This window comes from Acomys minous, assembly GCF_964271855.1.
Source record: "Acomys minous genome assembly, chromosome: 17".
Classification (NCBI taxonomy): Eukaryota; Metazoa; Chordata; class Mammalia; order Rodentia; family Muridae; genus Acomys; species Acomys minous.
In genome coordinates, this window is record NC_140500.1 from 46,255,753 (window position 1) to 46,278,701 (window position 22,949).

General features: G+C 40.8%; 1 protein-coding gene across 17 annotated transcripts in view; it reads right to left on the reverse strand.

Annotated features, from left to right (window-relative positions):
- MITF (melanocyte inducing transcription factor) overlaps positions 1-22,949 on the reverse strand; it is a 218,393-nt gene that overhangs the window by 79,399 nt on the left and 116,045 nt on the right. For 9 of the 17 annotated variants that reach the window (XM_084765738.1, XM_084765750.1, XM_084765747.1 and 6 more), the window contains one exon: positions 4,770-5,019. The exons of 1 other annotated variant lie outside the window; for it this stretch is intronic. In XM_084765738.1, coding sequence (XP_084621864.1) covers positions 4,770-5,019 — 250 coding nt within the window. Of the gene's footprint in view, positions 1-4,769; positions 5,020-14,603; positions 14,949-22,949 lie in introns of those variants that run through there. 7 more of the 17 variants (XM_084765739.1, XM_084765752.1, XM_084765748.1 and 4 more) reach the window with 4 other exon arrangements.

Consider the following 22,949-nt stretch of genomic DNA (forward strand, 5'->3'; position numbering starts at 1 on the left):
ACAGGGTTTCCAACTAACATGGACCATGAAGGACTACCAGGTGCTGCCAGGCAAGCTGGCACTTGAGCATGCCAGAGCCATCAATTGGTGGTTATGGAGACAAAGTGAGAGTCCCTGGTTGGCCCAGAGAAGAGCTGGGGGTTGGGAGGAGTCAAAAGCAGAGACAAATATAGAGGAAATAAACACAGGGTCATGTCTACATGCCCAGCACTGCCAATCACATCTCTGTAAGCTATGCTCCTGTGAAAGGCACTGGTGGAGCTGGAAATGGAAAAATGGTAAAAAGGCATTCCTACAGGAAGCAAGGCAACTTATAGATGCAATGGCTTCCTGGTGGATTTTTACCTCCCGCTGTGGAAAATTGGTTGAAAGCAAACAAGCATGGCCTACAATTTCTGAAAGTCACTGAGTGGGTTTTTTAAATTGGGAAAATTACCTTCTGGGTGACAATGGACAAGTCTAAGAGTTTCCAGGGAAGTCAACTCTGCAGGGGAGGAAGGGTTGTTTCTAGAAGGAAGCAGGTTCCCCTTCTCCCTCTAAATAATGACGTAGTCTTGAAGACATATAGTTTTATACAAAATCACAAAGACACCATTATTTATGAAACTCTCTGAAATTGAGGTTTACTGACTACATATACCACACTGATTGGCAGCTTAAAGATATGAGCAAGGAATCAGAAGCTAGCTCAGATATAGCAGGTCATATCCTCTGAGGACAGCCTGGACTCCAACTCAGGAGACCAAGGCAAGCGGACCTGAGAAACACCACGTCTTTCCTGCCTTTAACATCCACTGTGATGAGATTCAGATTCACCAATTCCAGCTAAATAAATCGGAACCAATGTCAAGTTTGGGGTGTACTTAATATGTTTGTCAGGCACACACAACACATTAGAGTCTGTCACCAGCACTTATTGGAGTTTATACTTAAATTCACAGAGTGTTGATGAGATAACCACCCCCTCTCTCACAAATGATTAGGTTAATATAGTTTACAACATACGAAGTCCTGCAAAATGCATGGCTGTGTTTGATGAACAGAAAACATTATTTTTAATTGGGATGTAATTTGCCCAATTGCTGAAATGGTCTGGAAAACCAGAAATATTTAAAAATAAATTCCTTTAAACTAAATAATATATTTAAGCAATAATGCATCAAAAGAATTCTTTTTCATCTAGTAACACTTTCTCCAAAATAGAAAAGGCAAAATTTAACGTACAACAGAGAGAACAGCTAGCCTTTAGATTCTTAAATTAACAGAAAGAAGAGAAGGAGTCAGGACAGGGAGCTACAAGTTTCCCAACAGAGAGTTGAATACAAACTATAAACTCCTATTTTGTTCCATGCTGCCTACATCTGTGGGGAAGATACCAGGGAACTAAAGTGAAGAATTTGACAGTCTCAGATCACACTAGCAGCTGCTCTAATAATCAATTACAGATAGAGAAATGAGCCCGTAACAGGAGAGGCTCAGTGAGTGTGTGAGCGAGCAGTCCCTGGTCAGGACTGTGATGCTTCTGTGGCTGTGAGACTGGCCATGACTAAAGGTCCATTCCTGGAGTCTCTGACTCTGTTTACATCAAGTTCAGTCCTCAGCTCTGTATGGGCTCACCTGCAGACAATTCCACCTATAGAAGAGAATGCTCCATAAACAGTTCTTAGCAACTTTTTTAGAGTCATAACTTGAAGCAAAAGGTATGCTCACAACTGTGGAAACTCTATTCTGCACCCCTAATGTCACTATTTATGGCAAAGAAACATCCTTGAGTTACCATCCCACGTGGTTAAGCTTATTCTTAAGAAACCAAGTCAACACTTGATGCATGAATAAGACCCACAATCCCATGCCATCCAATGTGAAAATCAACCCAAGGAAAAAAATACCTCCAAGTTAATGAAATCAATATAGAATACAGAGGCTATCCCTCATGAACAGTGACCATGTACTGATGAAGAAACGACGGGAGTTTTCGTTCTCTGACACAAATTCCAAAGAGTCCTAAGTTTTCAGATGTCAACAATTTTTAAACATGCTTCACAGAGCTCTGTAGTTTAAGTAAGATGTTGCCAGAGAAAGGGATTAGCCTGAAAACACTGATTTCACTCGTCAAAATGGGTAGTACAATCCACTAATAGTGGGTTCCTGGTGACAGGGCTTTGTGCATATATGAATATTAAGCTTTGGCCTTTCTTCCAGCATGTTCTTACAAACACGCTGGAAAATGGAGAGACTTAAGGAGCGTTGAGACCTCTGCCCTGGTCTACCTTCACTGAGAACTGAGTATGCACTGACTCTGGCACTTAAAACTTTAAAAACCAAGTCAATAATTTACAAAGGCTATCCTATCAGAAAAACGTGTTTGATTTAGTATATCACATTAGAACGCATACAATTTGCCCACATTTGCATTACTACTGTTTTGACGATATATATCCCTGAAAATTGTTCAAGGTTAAGCAAATCAACTGTATCTCTGTTACCATTTACTTCACGACAGTGTGTTACATGATTGAAAAGTCACAAAAGAGAAAAGGAGAGGAGAGCACTGCTGTGTTTCCTCCTATGAAGCACTTCATCCAGTATTTTCCATTCTCCGGGCTTAGGAAGCTATTTTCCTAAAGTGTGAAGTCAAACATTGCTCAAAGAATCACCAACAGGAAGCAGGCCTTAACATTTATGTTTGAGTGTCCTACACTGTTACCTCAGATAAATGAAATCCTGTCTTCATTTGGTCTTTGACTTAAAAGCACCTACTCTTGTCTAAATGGTGGTCAGCTCCCTACGGACTGTAAGGCCTGCAAGTCCTTCTCACTCATGGGACACAGTTGATCCTCACAGACAGCCCAGAGGAGAAATACACTGAGACAGGCAATAACTGTTGAGCGCAATAGAAAAAGTCAACCAGTGGCACTTTTGGTCGGGCCATGTCTTCTAGCTTTAACAACTCATTTTGGCTTGAACGTAGGGCATTTTTCTGGTACTCTTTAGTTGTGGGGAGACTGCGGTGCAATCCAGTGTTACCAGGATAAACAGAGTATAAGAGAAAATCATAAATTATACAAATTACTTAATGTAGATTTTAGTTGGAAAAAGGCTCGAAAGTAGCATTCTAAGCATTCAGAGATTATGTAAATTTTAGGGCACTATCGAAATGATGTTTCCACACATTCATTTTGTGGCAAATAATCTACCACCTCATATAAGCACTCTTATAGGAAAATCTATTTCAATTTGATATACTTCAATGCAATAGTAAGCATTACATTCAAATTGGATGTAAACCACTATGCTCAAATCCATATCACTGCCTCTAAAGTTTGCTTTTTAGTTTTTTTTTAAAGTAAGATTATGGTGAATAAAACAGATACACTTCTCAACATCATGTTATTACAAAAGTCACAATATTTAGTAAAGTATATACAAAATGATCATGGCACTTGCAAACAGAAAATGTATATGTTATATAATTAAATCCTATATCTGCTATAACATAAATAGGAACTATCAGTTCTCAAGCAGAATAGAGAGATTCCATGTATAGTTTCTATAGCCAAAAGTTTTGATTTGACAGGGGATGGTAAAAGAATAAGAGAGTCACATTCGGGGCAATTTCAGATTTTCAGTCATCTTAAAGAAAAATTTATGCTAAACTAGTTGGTTAATTTTTGCTTCAGCAAAATTTCAACTGGTTTCACTATCAAAGAGTTCCCCAACAGCCTCATTAAGTTTTAGTTTTTATAAATAACTATGTACTGCTTTATAGTTGGTTTTCAAAGAATTCCTTTTCCCATGGAAGAGTTCCTAGATAGATCCTGAGTGTACCACACCATTCTTGTTTACTTTAATAATAAACTTTAAGTAGGGAGATGGATAGGTTCTTTTTTCTGAACACAAGGGTAAAAGCAAAGACCAACAATGAATGTGCAGTCACATTGCTTAATGAACAGGAACGTTGCCTTTTCATAATGAATCAATTAGGTGAATGGGTAAAAAGTAATAAAAAGTAAAAATGTTTCCCTACTTCTAGTCTTTCTTGAACTGGTCATAATTATGAATTGAAATGTTTATGAAACAAGGCAACTCCCAGTGCGGCGTGGAAGACAGTGTGTGAGATGGAGCGCTCTACTTAGACTTGCTCCAGCATCCTCTAGTAATTAGGAAGCTATGTGTCCCTGAGAGAAGGATGTTAACAAGCTCCTGCCGTTTCCACTCTAGCAAGAAATCAAAGAAACCCAAGGCAGACAGCTCGCTTCAGTAAAAGGATTATGAAGTCTGGTTATTAAGGCACAGACAGACCGCTTGACCACAGTTCTCTTTCTGAAGAGACTTTCTGAAACAATTAGCTTCTAGGGACAGCAGGGTTTGTTAACTGAAGAGCAAAGTTAAAGGGTGGCCTTGGAATGCATTTATGAAAACATACCCACAAGTTTCTAGAATAACCCTCTTTCAGGTGATTCGTATGCTTAAAACCATTTCCAAAAGGAAGACAGAGAAATGTTCTTTGTTATAATAAACACCAGATCCCTTTTGGAATTGATCATGGAAACATTGACCATTCCCACAGCTCATAGGTTGCCATAATATTTACACTTAGTTCAAATCCTTTTTTTAAAATTCAAAGCATCGTAACAGCCTCTGGAAGTGATGCTTAGAAACAAGACTAACAGCAAATACAAGCAAAGACACAGTCCAGTGAATGTGACACCTAGGGTGCGGAGAAGGGGACAGGCTTGGTCCAAACACAAGGGCATCCGCTCACATACCTTAAGGACTTCCATCGGCACCTGGGTGGCAGAGGGAAGGGTGGTGGGCACGCTCACGTTTATGGCTGGCGTCTGACTCACGGCCACTCTCTGTTGCATGAACTGGGCTGCTTGCAGCTTCTGCTGCTGCTCCCTGCGCTCCTGCTCCTGCATCTGCTCACGCATGAGTTGCTGGCGTAGCAAGATGCGTGATGTCATACTGGAGGAGCTTAACGGAGGCTTGGAGGCCCCAGGATGCTCCGCGGAACTGCTGTGGGGAAACCAGAAGGCACACAGCGTTTAGTATCCTGATGAGACCCGTCACCTGCATCTCGGGGTAGCCTAAATGCCACCAAACTATGAGGTGAGTCTGCACAAATATAATCAAGGCACCGCACGGCACTCCATGTAATTGAAAATCAAGAGGTGGCAGGATTCTAGTCATTAGGAGTTGAGTTAAAATAAGTCAGGCTGATTGCATGTAGGTATTTTTATCAAACCACTTACTTCTTTTTGACATTTTATGCCACACATGGCTCATCACCACTGAATATAATGCCGCCATATGCATCAACTAGAAGATCTCGTCTCAGGGCCACCCAAGTCTCCACAGTTAAAAACAATGACTTGATTTGCTTTTTTTTAAATCGCCAAGTCTAACCAACAGTGACTGCTACATAGTCTAACCAACAGTGACTGCTACATATCATCGGAACTCCTTGAAGATGTCTAATTTGATTGCTAGTAAGAAAGCATTGTTACAGGAAAGCCTTTGAAGACAAATGGTGACATAAATCATTAACAAAAGAAGGGTCTGGCCCAGGTGTTGACACTACCCCCTACCCCTGACTTTGGGCAAGAGACAAAAGAGAAGCTGAGTGACAGGCCAGCTCTTCCTGGTTTCCTTTGAGAGTCTCTCCTTGTGAGTCATCTGGGCATTCCCATGGCCTCCGTGTTCTGTGTGTCTACTGTGAGGTCTACCTCTAACAGCGGAGGACTCCCTCTGTTCACCGTCATCTAACATGCTTAAATGCCAGGCAATAAGTAGGTAAGAACGCAAGAGTTCCTATTTTCCCTAGGTGTGGCTTTGGATTGCTTATCTTGCCAAGTCTGTGATATGAACAAATAATAAATCTCTTTCTGCCTGGTTTTCCATATCTAGGAAAGATATGTAGTGGCTTTTTACCCATTTATAAAAGTGGGGGTATTTTATTTAAATACCTACCACACCATTCATATCAGTTCCTAGGGACTGATGTTGTAAAGTTCAAATAAAGCAATGCTCATAATCCCCGTGCACAACAAGCATCACCCAATAGACGTTGAGGCTATTATTATAATTATTATTACTATCCAGGGTGGGAGTTGGACTTCATTATAATTATTCAAATCTCTGGGTGAGCTTATGAGGAAAGATTTTACCTTCTGGAAACAGACAAAAATGAGCTTTGAGTCCATCACACTTCAGGGGATGCATCTGAGCTTCTCCTTCCTCGGGAGTGCAAACCCCTCAACTGTGTTTACCTTCCTACCAGAAACAAACATCCTGAGGGCCCTGGCCAATGCTGTGAACAACCTGATGACAAAAAGGCTGCACAAGTGACAAGATGAGCTATAGGATAAAGATTTGTATCACACTCTCAAGTCATCCCCCAAAGACTACAGAAGTGTATTTATTTTCCATACAGAAAACTGGTCCAATGAACTATAATAATTCACAAAAGTTAACCATGTAGGCACTGGACTTCCATAAAAATAAAACTATTGATACAAATAAAACTGTTTTCTATTGTATAATAGAAAAAATTTTTAATCCAGGTGAAAAATATATAGCATCCAATTTTTAAAAAATGTTCATGACAAGAAAAGCATAATGATAACATATTATTATTATCCTTTAATCATATTTATATTATATAATTTATAATATATTTATAATATTTGTGTATATATTTATAATAGAATTATATCCAAAAGCTAAAAATAAATTATTTATTTTTACTTGTGAAAGTTCCTTAATATTTTATTGTCCAAAGAACTCAAAAGTAGAAGAACTCACAGAACATAAAAGCTTTTAAAGATTCCAAAATACCCTAAGTTGCCTGATTTTTTTCTTCAAATAGGACCGTAGTTAATTAAGCAAATCATGACACACAAATTCAATATCCTTAAAAATGCAAACGAAATAGCAAGTAAGAAGTGCGTGTAGTAAGCATAAACCATAAAGTCGGATTCCCAAGTGGATTTACAGACTATTCAGACTTACAAGGTCAGCGTGCATGTGCAAATCCGCAGAGCGCCAGGCAGGGGATGGTAGGGAAACCACACTTGCCTGAGTGGGGATAAACTTGGCAAAATCAACTTTCATTTAGCTTTTCTCCTTTAAGCTATCACAATGCCAAAGTATTTTGTCAGTAGCGTTACATACAATAGACAGTAACTAAAGAAAATGCAAGTGATCAACTCCACCCTAGGCAAAGAGAAAGGAGACTAGATCTACCCAACAATACTTCAGCTACAGGAAGGGATCAGAGTGACCTAATCCAGGCAATCAGCTCTGCTGGGTGTCTTCAGCAGCCTCCAAACATAAACCATCTTTCTTCCACTGTTTCCCTAGCATTCCCTATAGAGACACAAGGAACACCGAGCGAGCAGCATCCATACTTTGCTTATTATCTTAACATTGCACATTTATCCACACAATCAAAATGCTCCAAAGTTATTGCTCTGTTAACTAAAGCCACCTATTCATAAGCACAGGGTCTGCTAAAAAGAGCATCCAAAGAAAATGTATTTCCCATTTTGGAGTGCATCTTCGAAGCTCAAAACTCAAATGTACCTTCCTAAGCCAAGAAAAGATGGGAGGTGGCTAGTTAAGAATAAATAAGCGGTCTTACTATTCAAAGCCTGTCAGGTCCCAGCATTCTCAGAGAGAATGATCCTTTTGATAAAAACAAGAGCAAACCTTTGTGCAGGAGCAAAAGGAGCTGTGCCATAATCGTGCTAATTAACTGCACAAGAGGAGTCACTAGCTGCAATCCCAGGGGGAAAATCCTTTCAATTAATAGCAAAGCATCCCAAAGACAAATTAAAATTACTAGTTAGCAAGCCCACTAAGGCTTCATACTTTAACCACAATAACAAGATTATTTAAAGTATCTTCTATAATAGCCTGTCAGGAAAGAAATAATACTGACCTACACAATACAACCATACAAATACAGGAAAACCATATGAACGAAAGAATAGCAAACATTCTATATTTATATAAATAGACGAAAGCTCAGCTAATTGACAATTTAAGAAGGCTTTTAAAGGGGTAATGCAACTGAAGCAGTGGGGTTGGTTAACTACACACACACACACACACACACACACACACACACACACAGACCCTATAGGATATGTCCACATTGTGAGACATGATTGACTACCAGATTCTCAGCTTGGCTCACCATCTTTTGAGTGTCCACTTCTCTTAGAAATAACTGAATCTACAACCATCACCTTATAGACAAAGACGAACACAGCTAGATTTTGTTTTTTTGCAGGACAAGGGAGCACCACTTGTGAAAGTGTATGGAAGGGTTAGCAAGGAATGGAGTTCATGGAAGGAGTATTCCATGTGGCTAGAATGACTCCTTTTAAAAATGAAGACTTACTGAGAAAGCCACTAATGACATACATGGAGAGATGTCCAAGTATATCTAATTTTAATAGCTGACTGGGCTCATCCTTGGGCCCAGGAACCTTAGCTCTAGCTAGATAATCCTAACTCCATGAATATAATTTCTTTTCATCTGATTATGTGAAGTTCATTGATTCAACAAATAGTTATGCCAGGTGCTTGGAACACCTGACTTCTCACCCCACAGAGAAAGTCCAGGCCACATTAATTCTCTCAGGGACTGCCAGTTAGACTGCTGGATTCTGATCTAGTTCTACACAGGAAGGTATACACTGCTCCCTCAGAAAGAACCACTGCCCCCTCCCACCCCTAACAGGGCTATGCGTGTGCTGACACCTCCCTGACCCTGCAGCTAAAGGTTCCCTAAGCGTGGGACTTGCTCCATGTTTGTCAAGGTAAAGGGCCACAGAGTAGCCTCAAGTTTGACTTCAGCCATTGCTGAGGAATGTGAGCTTTAATGGGGGAGCCTCTCTTAGTGTCGCCCAAAACTACCCCCAAACACACTGTGGGGACTGAGTGAGGGAACTTTGACGTGCTCAGTTCAGCAGCCGGAACCCAGCCTCTAGGCAAGATGTGGTCCCTTCCTATGGCCTCAGCTGCCATCACTCCTGACAAATTTCATTTTTCTTGGCAGAACCAGGGCTGGGTTACATCTTTTTGAGTCATTGGCCAAAGGTGTCCCACAGATGCCCCACCATCAACATTAAAAGCTATTGCCAATCTGATCAGTCACACTTCACAACCTGACAGTAGGACCCCATTTTCAAAGACATCATGTACTTATAGCATCAAATATGGAGAAGCAGAGCTAGTGCACAGACTACAAGCTTCACCCTCACTGAGTAGCTTAGCAGTGCCAAAAAGGATTATATACACTAACAGAAAAGAAATATAATCATCAGTCTCATCCAGCTGTGAACTATGAGCAGAGACCCACTGGTACAATAGGGCACAATGTTATAGGAGTAACCAACATTTTTAAAATTAGACTTAAGGCCCACTCTATGAGATGGAACTCCTTAGCGACACTATGAAGCAAAGACCAAAGGTATTAGATCTCCTGAGATAATGTTACAGGTGATTGTGAGCCACCTGACTTGAATTGTAGAAAATGAACTCAGATCTTCTACAGGAGCACTTTTAACCTTGACGTCATCTCTCAGTCCTACACTCTCCAATTCTTGTTCACTGTCTAATATGTATTCTCACTCACACCTAGCTATTGGCAAAAATATTTTCTCCAGGCAGTAATGATACATGACTTTAATACCAGTACTCGGGAGGCAGAGGCAGGTGGGTCTCTGTGAGTTCAAGGCCAGCCTGGTTTACAGAGCAAGTTCCAGGAAAACCAAAGCTACATGGAGATACCCTGTCTTGAAGAAAACAACAGCAACAACAAAAGCAAAGAAGAAAGAAAAAGAGCTTTCTAAAGGCATGATGTTATTTTATATCTACTCAGAGACAACTGCCGCAGTCACAAAGCACACTGTCTGTTGTCTACACAACACTGTAATGAGTTAAAGAATATTTTAAAGATTCAGATTACAATAGGTTAACAATCATTCCATGCTTAGAATATATCTACAAAGACCCAAAACTTATGGCAGCAGATTGAAAACCAGATGGAAGTGCACATTATAAGGATTGGTGAATGGGTGTATCACTGCAGTAGGGAAGCAGCCTCACAGGCAGCCATCATGGCTTACTGCGCCCACCCATTAGGTATGACCCACTCAGCATCCCATGCCAGCGATTTTACCTTGCAAATCCAGCCTCCCTTCCTTTTAGCTCATGGATGAACAAAGCAGACCTAAGTAATCAGCCTATCAGTCCACCAGCCACAGAGTCAGAAAGGGGCCAGTATTGCACAAAGTACAGTGGGTTCCATTTCTGGCTGGAACTGTGGCAGTAAGGCGACAATCCTTTAATCTAGAAATCGGGCAGGAAGCGAACCTAGACTTTCTTGCATCTAACCCAAACTAGAAACAGAAATGTGAAGAAAAAGATAATAAGTAACAAGGGCTACAAGGAACAAAGAATGAAAAGGAGGGCATCGTGTCCAGATGGTACTTAAAGTTGGGATCAAGCCGCCCCCGAAGCAGTATAAGTCTGCACTCACCCTAAAAACTGATTCAGAAAGGCCAGTCCACCTGGGCTCTAGTTTAAGTTCGTGTGATATGTCTTAGAATCCCACAAATGGGAAGTGAAAAAAACAAAAACAAAAACAAAAACAAAACAGAACTTAAACAGATTCAAGGTCTACATAATACCTCAGTGAACATCTGTCCACTTAGAACAGGCAATTGGAACAGAAGCTCTGAAGCTTCGTGTCAAATTTTACAATTTCAGTATAGAATATATTGTATGCACTTGTCCACCACCAAAATTAAAGATTCCTTGACATAATTAGAATGAGAAAAATAAACATGTAATATCACTCATCTCTTCAAACAAACAAAAACCCTAAAGTTAAAAAGTATTGGAAGGAGGGAGGAATCAGTGGACTTAGTGTGTGTGTGTGTGTGTGTGTGTGTGTGTGTGTGTGTGTGTGTGTTGCATGAGATCATGCAATCTCAGAAAAAACTGTATGTACTCTTACATATGGAATCTAGCCAATGAGATATTTATATGTAAACAAATGAACATGTGGGTAGAGTACAGTACTATTAAAAGAAATCTCAGCAGCTCCAAAAAGGAAAATCAACATTTGGTCAAGACAATTCATATAATGTAATGCTTATATACCCCTTATCTACGGTGCTTGAAAGCCACATGGTGTCTTCCAATTCTGTAACATTTACACATACATAATGAGAAACTTTGAGCGCAGAACCAAGCCTGCACATGAAACCCACCCATGGTTCATGGGCTTCTTAACATGTAGACTAGTGGTCATTTTACATAACAGTTTGGGCTAAGCCCACTTTTTGATGGCAAATCATCAGAAGAGGTCAAGTGTGGATTTTCACTTAGGACACAGTAGCACTCAAAAAAGCTTTGGCTCTCAGAGCACTGCAGATCTTCAGGTTGAGGATGCTAACCTGTCTCCCCCTCTTCTGGCTTTAGCCACACAGCTACCCACGTTACTCAGCTTTCCATGAACTGCGCTGGCTACACCCTCATTCTGGCCAGTGATGCTTAAGAAGGGCTATCAGGCAGTAGTTCCAGGAACTGAACAGACACTTGCCCTTGAGCCTTCTGCCGCCGTGTCTCCTGCAATGTGGCTATACTGCTGGGGTTCTGGGAGTCATTTTGAGACATGGGGATGAACAGGGACTTAAAAGTCAAGTGATGTTTGACCCTTTAGGACTGTAAGGGTTGGTTCCATTGACAGCAGAGACAGTAGCATGTTTTATTCATGCAGAATAGATAAGTATTTGTTCGGTGAGTAGATCTGGTATATCTCTCTTCTAACAAACACTCCACTTCATGGAAGCAATGATGCCACAAGCTTAGCTTTAGGGGACCTTTGGTCAAATGATAAGTACATTTGAGTCATCCAGTGACCAAGAACTTGGAGTCCTAGGGGGGGGTCACATATTTCTTTCATTCACAGAGCAATTCCTCTGCATTTTAAGATGGACACAGTTCTCACCACCAATGAATCTATGCAATGACTTCCTCCCTCTCCCCCAAGACAGGTGCCACACAGTCAACGGTAAAATACATCTAGCAAAATAATAATACAGTCTCCAGAGGAACCACGGCCCTTCAACAGCTTATCACTGTTAGGTATTGGGAATTCAGAGACAGAAAATGGGATACACTCACTCAGCACAAAGACAGAGAAAGAAATTCCAGTTTTCTTGTCATCTCAAGTGAAAATACACCAAATAAGACAGATAAGAAAACTAGGTCTGGCTCCAGCACCCCTGGGGTCCAGTCCTAGCCCTGTCACATGCTAGCTGTAAGACTTCATCAGGGTTTGAACTTACTGAAAACTTAGGCATACTTTTCATTTGCAAAATGGCAATAGAGAAAGAATGTTTGACATGAAGTAGCTGTAAAATTGCATTAAGATAGCTGCAGTGCTAGGAACAGAGCTTACACACAATCTGGACAGTGTATGAAAGTCACAACAAATTATTTCACATCACGGGTATGTATATGCATGTGTGTGTGTGATATGTATGTGTATGGTCTGTACATGTTCAAGTGTTGGAGTATAGGCACACGAGTGCCAGGGCATGGGAGTGGGATTAGCAAGAATGGCCATCACTCCCTCCCTCTCGTCTTGTTTGAGACAGGGCCTCTTGTTCGCTACTGTACACGCCAGGCTAGCGGACCCATAGGTTTCCAGGGATTCTTCTCTCTCCACTTCCCATGTCACCACAGGAACTCTGCGATTATAGATTCATGTGACAGCCAGTGCAGCAAATGCTTTACCCACTGAGCCCTCTTGCCAGCCCAACACTGTACTTTAATGCCAGAAAAAGCATATTTGCTGCACATCTCAACCAGCCCCAAAGTAGTGAAAGCTCTCGGGTAACTATCAAGGCAGGCAAGACTCTAGAATGCTGCTTTCTGTATGGTTGCTCATTGGCTTTCCTAGAGGCAAATACACAATTAATTCCCAGGCAGGGTAAAAGTTAATGGAAAACAGTTCAGCACACAAGTTTTGTCAGAGACATTTGCTAGAAAATTCATTCAGAGAGTTTGGAAGGATGCATATTTCTATGGCAAATATTACAGTTAAACAGGGAAATACTCAAAATTAAGGATTCATTTGGGGACAAATTCAGATCTGCCTTTATGCTACATCTGCAAAGCAAGTTTGATCTGATTTCTTGCTTAAAATCAGAACTAAAAACATTTGCAGGTTGTAGGGTATAGTCTTGCAGGGCATGATTCAAAGAGTAGGCACCATCTTTTCAACCATGAACTGACTTAGAAGGCATAGATTTATTTCTAAAAATTTCAGCATAATGGTATTTCAAATGTCTAATTATATGTACTTTGTTCACAAAATGCTCTATCATCTTAAAGAGATGAGTAATTAGCTGTTTTAATGACATGTGGGATGAAAATGTATAAGGTATTTATAAAAGCAAACTTCAGCAGAAATAGAAGCCGTCTTCAGAACTGCCTTTTACAGGACTCTTAAAGACCCATCAACTGCAAATGGTGGACTGTAAGCCCACACTTCAATTTATGGGAATTTCATTTTTAAGAATCAAATTGTTAAAACAGTTCTGCTACACCTAGTATTTTTCCATTCTTCTTGCTGTCTTCAAGCACACCCTCACTGGCTGCAGAACAGAGGGCTTTTCCGACTTAAGCAGGACCCCTCTCTTGACCCAGGAGCACTCAGTAAATAATTATTAAGCTCCAGAAGTGGCTTTTGCATAAGTTAATCTGCCTGAAAGGCTGTTCACGTGGGGACCCAGCTTTCAGTACTGTTTCCCAGTCTTACGGAGCAATAGTGAAAGTAGATACGGCAGGGGAGGGGGCCTTATCTACTTAGTCTGTCTCCTTTCGGTCCTCCTGTAAAACGGCTACTTTAGCTTGTTCGACATTGCTATGACAAAGAGACTATGCTGATGTCTGAAGTTTTCCTCTCTTTATAAAGAAGATATAATAAATAGACACAAATACAAAGCAGAACAATTTACAATGCAACTGCTACTATTCCATGGTCGGTCAGGGAGTTAAAACACCACACACACACACACACACACACACACACACACACACACACACACAGAGGTGGGGAAGGGTGGGGACAGAGAGAAAGCTACAGTGTTTACAAGGGGGCAGCTTGGAGAAATGTGACTCTAAGCAAGCGTCTTCCTAAAGCAAATGCCTTTTATTCATAACAAACCTGAGCTGTGATCTATGTTATAACTACGCGTCAAGCTCTGCTCTGCCCTAACCCATCTTTTAAAGTCAGGATTTTTTTTTCCCTGTCATCATTAATTTGTGACAAAAACTCAATTTTAGATGAGAAGGTTCACATTTTGATGCCTCCCTCCCCAAATGAGCTGTTGCCCTTTATCCCACTCAGTCACAGAGGTTATGGCTGCAGCTGATTAAAGTCACAGTTGCAGAGTACCAGCCAATATTTCTAATTCCCAGGCCCCCCTTTCCGCATCCTTTCCCCCGGACAGGCAATAAAATGCTTCTGTTAAGTAGTCCCAGAATTATCTCCAGAATAAAACTTCACTTACAGATACAAGCTTTCAAAGGAGCAGGGCATGAGCATCTGAAATCTAAGCGCCTCCATCTTTTTTCCTTTAAGGTGTTCTGCAAGCCCTTGGCGAAGAGTGAAAGTCAAAGTTACTTCTGGCACCAGCTGTGTCACTAGGGGTGGCTCCTGATAAGGCCCTGGAAACTCCAATCCAAACACAGCTCCACGCTACAATGGAGCCTGGTGTCTGTCTGCAATAGCAGACCTGCTTAATCCAGTACCTATGGCACCTGAGGGGCAAAGCGCTCCTTGCTCTGCACAGGGGTGGGGGTGGGGGACACTCCTCAAGCCAGGCCAGGCCAGAAATATTCACAGCAGCCAGGCAATCTGTGACAATGCTGACTGGACCTTCCCTGGCTTGGGCACCAGTTCAGGCTTGCAGGGGACGCGTGCTTGCAGGGGACTTATGTCATTAGAGAGCTTGAAAGGAGAAGGAAGTCACATACTGGTGGACTTTTAACACTTAACAGTCTCACAGAAGCAAGGAAGGAAGGCTATAGGATAGTTTCTGTCATTTTCAGTTAGGATATGCCAAGCATAGCCTAGCACGAATCTCTGTCTACTTTGCAACTGTACACACAGTTTCAGATGCTGGACCCTGAGCACATCCTACAGCTAACAGGCTATTGATTGATGCACACACCTTTCTCCACCCTAACAACCTCAACAGTAGGAGAGCTGTGCTGGCCTCAGCCTGGAGGAGGGAAAACACAAGCTGCTTCTACTGGTGGCAGCCTCTTTCAAGACACACAAATCTTTAGTGCAAACAGCTGTGTATTTTAGACTGCCAACGATCAATTCTGAACACACTGGTATACAAGAAGGAAAAAAAAAAAGGAAATACATGTTCACAAAGAGAAAACACTTTAAGATGCAAACATGACAACATCAATATTATCAAATATTTATGCTACAGACTCAGCACACCAGAGCTGTCTTCTGAGGTTATGAAAAGACCCAGGTTCTCCCTGTAGCAATTCAGAGGTCACAACAAAGACATCTGACACTGACTAGCTGTGTCCCCTGGGCAAATGACTTTGCCTTTCTGTGTCTCAGAGATTATCTCAAAAAAGAAAAAAAGAAAAAGAAAAAGCTTGCCGTTTCTATAAATCACAATTCCACAATGAAATAAAATGATATTTTGTTAATATCCTCCAATAATAGGAAATAGTCAGCCAGGGATCTTAGCCAAAGTCTGGGTGCTCTTTGTTTATTTATTCTGTCACCCACTCTGCTGTCTAATGAATATTCACTGAATAGTTACAGTTGTTCATGTACTGGACAAATTCTTAAGATTTTGTAGTACAGTGGGAAACACATATTAAGTGATCATATTAGTCCACGATTACACATACACAAAACCACCACAAAGAGATGGAAATAGTTAAATGAGGTCAGATGGGGTTTGTTCCTTAGGCAAGAATTTCTGGGCTGAAGCTGAAATTGGGGAAGGGGCGTGGAAAAGGGTCTTCCATGAAAGTGTGACAACACATATAAAAGCCCCTAGGTGGGGAGGTAGCTAGCGAGGTTGCTGAGCCTAGAGTGAGGGACAAGTATGGCACATATGAAACTGAAGCAGTGGCCAGGTCAGGCCACGCCAGGTCTGTCAAACCAGGGAGAGGGGTCACTGATTTTTGCTACTGGAGAGAAAGAAACCACCAAGAGGTTGTCAATGGGGGACTAATGAGCTCACCGTGGAATTTTATGAACAATCTATCTGGCTGCTGTGTGGAGACCCAATGAAAAGACTGGCAATATTAGCTACTACAGTGGTCCCAGTAGGAGGTGATAGATAATAGACCAATGGAGTTCAGAAAGATGCTGCCAAATTAGAAAGAAAAAAAAAAAAGCTAATAAAGGCGCTCAAGCTTTTGGTCAAACTAATGGTCAGTATTAGGAAGGAGAAAATTAAATTGCACCAAGTCCCTGCTGAGTAATTGGATTCATGCATAAGTCACTAGGCACTCTCTACAGTCAGGGCCTTCCCCGGGGAATGTAAGAAGATCACTGAGAGGGGGTGCCTCTCCTCTTATCAAGCTGCCCCAGATAGGTTCTTTCTTGGAGTTTATGGATCCATGTTTAAACCCCATCCCTTACTCCATCAGAGACCCTGTGAAATGCATTGAATTCTCTGTACTCAAGTTTCCTCACCAGTTAGAAATGAGAAGGGATAATTGACCGTCTCAGTGCGGACTTGAGACGGGAAGCAGATAAGGCAACTAACACGTTCACAGATGTTGACCCATGAAAAAAGTCAATAGAAATATATGCTGTGTGGTTCTGACTGTGGTCAGCAGCACCTATTTTGGATCAACGCTGACCCACCTAGAGAACCAAGGGAAGAAAAGAGTGAAGGAAAATTATTAAGGAAGAGGTACGGGGAAGAAAAAAGAGCTAAGTGTGAGATAGCATGCTCCGTGAGGGCTTGCACTTTCGGATGGTCCAGTCAGACTCTACCCTGCCTCGGACACTTACTCAAGCTGTACTCAGTCATTTAGTTAAGTTTAAGGACTAGAGGTGTGACTTATTAGAGCTTACCTAAAAAACAAAAACAAAAACACGTGCCATCCATTGGCTTGCAAATATTGACCATGAACACAATGGGGTCAATTCCAGACACTTAGGACAACAGGACACCAAATGCTTCCCTGGTATGCTCAGCCAACAGCATGGTTTGGCTTTTCATTGTAGTCAATCTACTGCCCCCAAAGACTGACTCCCTTTGAATATATATATCATATACAATTCACTTGTGCTTTCTTTAAAAGATTTAGATGTCATTAATGCTCTAAAAGAATCTTCCTGGACACAGACTCTCCTGAAATGGACCAAAAGTTGAGTTGCATGTGCGCATGTACCCTCATCCCATCATCTACATATTATCTACATAAGTATCCCCAGTACAAAGACATCTCACAAATCTTCACCCAGTTATCCAGTAAATGTCTCTGGAGAGTCAGGCATCATGCCTGTGTGACTTAGCACTGAGCATCTACTAGGATGAGCAGCCCATGATTTGATGGTCACTAATTTCTTGAGATGAAACCATCCATATTGTATTAGGGGCTGGAAAGAAGATCCAGTCATGGAGGAGTGCTTACTGTCTGCTGAGGACATAGCTCAGTGAGTACAACCTGCCAAGCCAGGTGTAGTTCTGTATACCTTTAATTATAGACAGCAGAAGTAAGTGGTTCTTGTGAGTTCAAGGCCAGCCTAATCTACACAGTGAGTTCTGATCTGGCCATCCAGGGTTACAGAGTGAGACAGTGATTTTAAAAGGAGAAAAGAAGAAAAAAAAATGCTTTCTGCCCAAGCTTGATGACCTAAGTTCAATACCTAAAGCCACATTAGAATCCAGCTGTAATGGCAGATATCTGCAATTCTAGCACCACTATGGGAAGACGGAAAATATAGACAGAAACGGCCAGGAGGTCATAGGCCACATAGCCTGGAGTTCACCACAGAGCCTAAGAAACAAGGCAGAAAGTGAGACATGGCTCCCCAAATTGTCCTCTTACCTCCACATGTATGCTGTGACACACACATGCCTACAGACATGCCTACACACACACACACACACACACACACACACACACACACACACACGCCTGCAGAGAGAGAGAGAGAGAGAGAGAGAGAGAGAGAGAGAGAGAGAGACACAGACAGACAGACAGACAGACAGACAGACAGACACACACACACACACACACACAGAGACACAGAGACAGAGACAGCGAGACAGAGGAAGAGAGATTAAATACAAACTTTATTATTATTTTTAAAGGGTGTTTGATGAACAGTCATGAGGACCAGTTTGCATCCCAGGACCCACATAACAAGCCCAGTGACTTCTGAACTCTTATAATTGGAGCTCACAGGACAGCGGAGACAGGAGGATCTCTGGGCCTTGCTGGCTTTCAACATTGATGGGAAAACACAAGCCCCAGATTTAAGTAGCAACTTTGTCTTAAAAGGAGTAATGACTTAACTTGTTTAACCATTTACAAAGTTATTACTCATCCCAAATCAGCCAGAAGAAACCTTAAGACAACTATTCTGCATTTCTCTTGAGGGGGGTTGGGTAGGTTTTTGGTTGCTTTATTGGGATAGATGTTTATTTTCATTGGGAGTTGGTTATAAGTTACTATTGGTCTTATTTAGGGGAGAAAACAAGGTTGGACTTAGGGATGTCTTTCCCCTCCTTTATCTTTCATTCTTAGGTTTGTGATAGGGGTTGAAAAGAAAAAAGGGGAATTAAAAAATAAAACTAGTCTTGTGTAGTGGTGCACACCTTTAATCCCAGTACTTGGGAGGCAGAGGCAGGTAGATTGCTGTGAGTTGAGGTCAGTCTGGTCTACAAAGCAAGTACAGAGCAGCCAAGGCTACACAGAGAAGCCTGTCCGGAAAAACAAACAAACAAAAAAACAGAAGGGGGAATACAGAAATGTATACGGATGATAGGACAAAAAGTACATTAGTGAATCTACTCCTCAACTTAATGCCTTAATTGTTATTCACAAGCTTATTTTTAATTCACTGGTATAGAATTTTGTATATAGATGCAAAATAAGTTTAATTTTAGATACACTGGTACAGAATTCAAATTTAAGATTATTCTTTACACACATTATATCTATTTCTACTCTAATATGTGGTATTGTGTACCCATAAAACTCAATTATAATACAAGGTTTACTTCCAATTCTTTAAATATACTATTGCAGGCTGTTTAGGATAAGTAAGTTATACAAGTTAATTGTTAGATGATCAAATTATGGTCACATCAATTACTAGTCTACTTTTTATCACAAGAATACACATCCTAGGTATAACAGATAGATAAAATTCTACAGAAAGATAAGGTAAAATATATAAGGTTCTCAAAAACCTGAGAGTCCTACAGAATATGGCATTTAAAAGTGTTTTTTATAATTTAAAAGATTCATTAACAATGAGGCAGGTTAACTACTGGCAACACTCAGCCTACCTCAAAAAAGATGATGAGCATCAAAGAACCTCCTTATGGAGACGGCTTCAAATGTGGCAAACCTGCCACTGGGCAAAATGTCCTCGTTTCAGCCACAGACAGAATTCTGCCTAAAAATGGGCAAGCTTGGATGTAGGCAGAGTCAAAGGCTAAACTGCCTAGACAGAGTAAGCACATCCTCAATAGTTCCTGCCTCACAAATATGTCTGTCAGATATATTGGGCCAGAAGGCAAGAGATGATGCTCCAACGTTATAGAGAGTTTTGAGTGACTGTTCAGGCAGCAAACTATCTCTGTTATCTTCTCATTTGAGAAGATGCCAACCTGCACTCCCTGTCTACTCAGGTAATTAATTTTATTCCTTCTCAAGTCTCTGATGGGGTTGAAGACCAGATAATTTAGTTTTATAATTAAGCTTAGTTGTTTAGAGGTTAAGATGTTTTTAGGTCTAGATAGATGTTTTAAGTTGATAATGATGAGATATGATAATACGGATTTACATTCAGAATTTTAGACTCACCAAAATAGGAAAGATGTTTTTGTCAAGGCTGCCAAATAAAAATAGTCAAAACACTATGAATGTAACATTTATATAATTCCCGATTGTTTCATGTTTTTTCTTGCTGTAGGTAGTTTATTATATATATATGTGTGTGTGTAATAATATAAATGTATATATAAAAATATTTAATAAAAAAGGAATATACAGTGATAGAAGATGGCACCCCATATCATTTTATGACTTTTACACACAGACACACACACACACACACACACACACACACACAGAGCCATCCACATATGGGCATACATATGCATCTATACTTACACAAACACACATACAAATAGAAATAAAATTTTACTCTAATTATGTGTGTGTGCATATGTGTATGTGCACGCATATACATGAATGCAGGTGACTGCAGAGCCAAGAAGAGGAGCTGGACCCCCTGAGGCTGGAGTTATAGGCACTTGGGAGCCATTTGATATGAGTGCTGGCAGACAAACTTGAACCTTCTGCCAGAACAATATGCACCCTTAGTCACTGAGCCATCTTTCCTGCCCCACAAATAAATAAGCAAATCTTGTCAGCAACTTCATCAAATACATTTATATAATCTATATTTATATGCTGTTTGTACATGCACATGGATGTATATTCATGCACACACAAATACACAAACACTTGCTTGAACCCTATATATATATATATATTTTTTTTAATGAGTTGGAAGTATTATGTGAAGCAAAGAGAGCAGAATAAATTATTACCTTCCTATAAATTCATTTCAGGTAAGAATTATTCCTCCTTGTCCTAAATTGCAGTAAATCAACCAGAGTCATCAGAAACCATGGTGACCTTTCAAAAACTGGGCCTTAACTAAAATGGAACTTAAAACAGTCAAGGGTACATGTGACAGCCACGTTTTCCTAGGGAGCTAAACTGGGATCTTAGGGGAAGGAAAAATCCAATCACTAAAGAGACGAGATAAGAGTCTTCACTTGTTATCCTGTCTAGAGTATATCTCAAGAAAAGTAAAGTCGCACCTTTATCAGAGCTCAGGATTCTTATTTTATTTGGAGATTAAATGGTCACTATCTTTTTAAATGGTCGCTGCTCTTTTTAATGAATTCCTCGGGCAGACAACAGCATCTGAGTGTGCACTGTGTGCCATAAGATATAGGGACCTGTGACTAGTTCTTGCATACACTGTAGGAAGTACCCGGTTCATCTGCAAACACCTAGCTGCTACCTGAATCAGTGGCTCTCAAATCAGCGTTTATATCAAAGGCAGGCAGAGCGTCTTCTACTCAGATTATCATCTTAAATAGTGAAAAATAATAGATCCTAAAAATGCCAGTGTCAAGGATCCTTTCCCAAGCAAATAAATCCATGAGATTCTTCTAGGGTCCCGCTTAGGACTCTGTATTTGTGGAAGGGCGTCCTTAGAGTTCAACACTGGGTTGAAGAGGTGGCTCAGCAGTTATGATGTTAGCTGCTCTTCCGAAGGACCCAGGTTCAGTTCTCAGTACCCACATAGTGACTCAAATCCATCTGTAACTCCCATTCCAGGGGATCTGATGCCTTCCTCTGGCCTTCATAGGTACCAGGCACTGAACTGGTACCCGGACATGCATGCAAGCAAAACACCCATCCTCATCAAATTAAATAAAAAAAATAGATAGATAGATAGATAGACAGATAGACAGACAGATAGATAAAATATAGATGTAAGTCTGTATAAATCATCTTTACAGGAGGCAGGAGAATACGGAAGAACATAAGTTCTCTATTTGCTGAATCTTGCTTGTACCTTTTAACTCTGTAAAAGTTATAAAGCATATAAGTTCCCATATGTTTTGAATGATTAGTAAAGGCCTTAGGTCATCTAAGAAGAGTAATAATGTGGTAACAAAACTCCAAAAGCACCTTCAACAGTGGTCGGCATATCTCTGTTGCCCCTACACCATCAAGCCTGTGTGCTGGGAAAGGCCAGATCTTCCCACGGCCTCCACCTTGAAAAATCTACTGGCTCCCACACTGTGTCACTGGTTAAGACTAAGATGAAGCCTGAAAGCACTGCCCTCTCCGTGACTCACACAAGCCCCACCTCAAAGGGACACGTGGAGGAGAAATGCCCAGAGCCCACCATACATGCCCACCCCAACCCCCTTTCAAGTACTCCTCCCAGGTTGGTTCCTCCTCACTTAGACATGAAATTTGTTCTTGTTTTGCTTTGTTTTATTGAGACAGGGTCTCTACATAACTCTGGATGTCCCGGAACTTACAGAGATCTGCCCATTTGTACCTCCAGAGTGCTGGGATTAAAGGTGTGCAGTTTCTATGGGTCTCTCTTCCTCAGGCATGACTTCACTGACTAGCCTTCCTAAGGTAGAAACACCCACTTCTGGGTTGAATTCTTTCAGCAAGTGATGCTGACTTCTTCCTTTGATAGCACTTAGTCAAACCTGTAATCATTTTAGCAGGCAGAATCCTTTATGTTTATTTTATTCATATATATATACACACATATTCTTCAGTACCTGGCAAATAACTGCTAGACAAATTTTTCCAGATTGCTTGGACAAATGAAAATCACTAAGGAAAGATATATTGAGTATGATCTGATGATAGCATTTAATTATCTAGAAAGGAACTCAACGCCATAAATAGGACACAGAATTGTATATCCTTGTATGAGCTTCAAAGGGGCTAAGAACAACTTCTTTTTGTAGACAAAATACTTGAGTACAAAGTTGCAGGCTGGAGCTGCAGATCTATTGAAAGCGTAACAGCATGACCAGAGGAAACTGTTAATGACTACTTCTGTGCAGAAA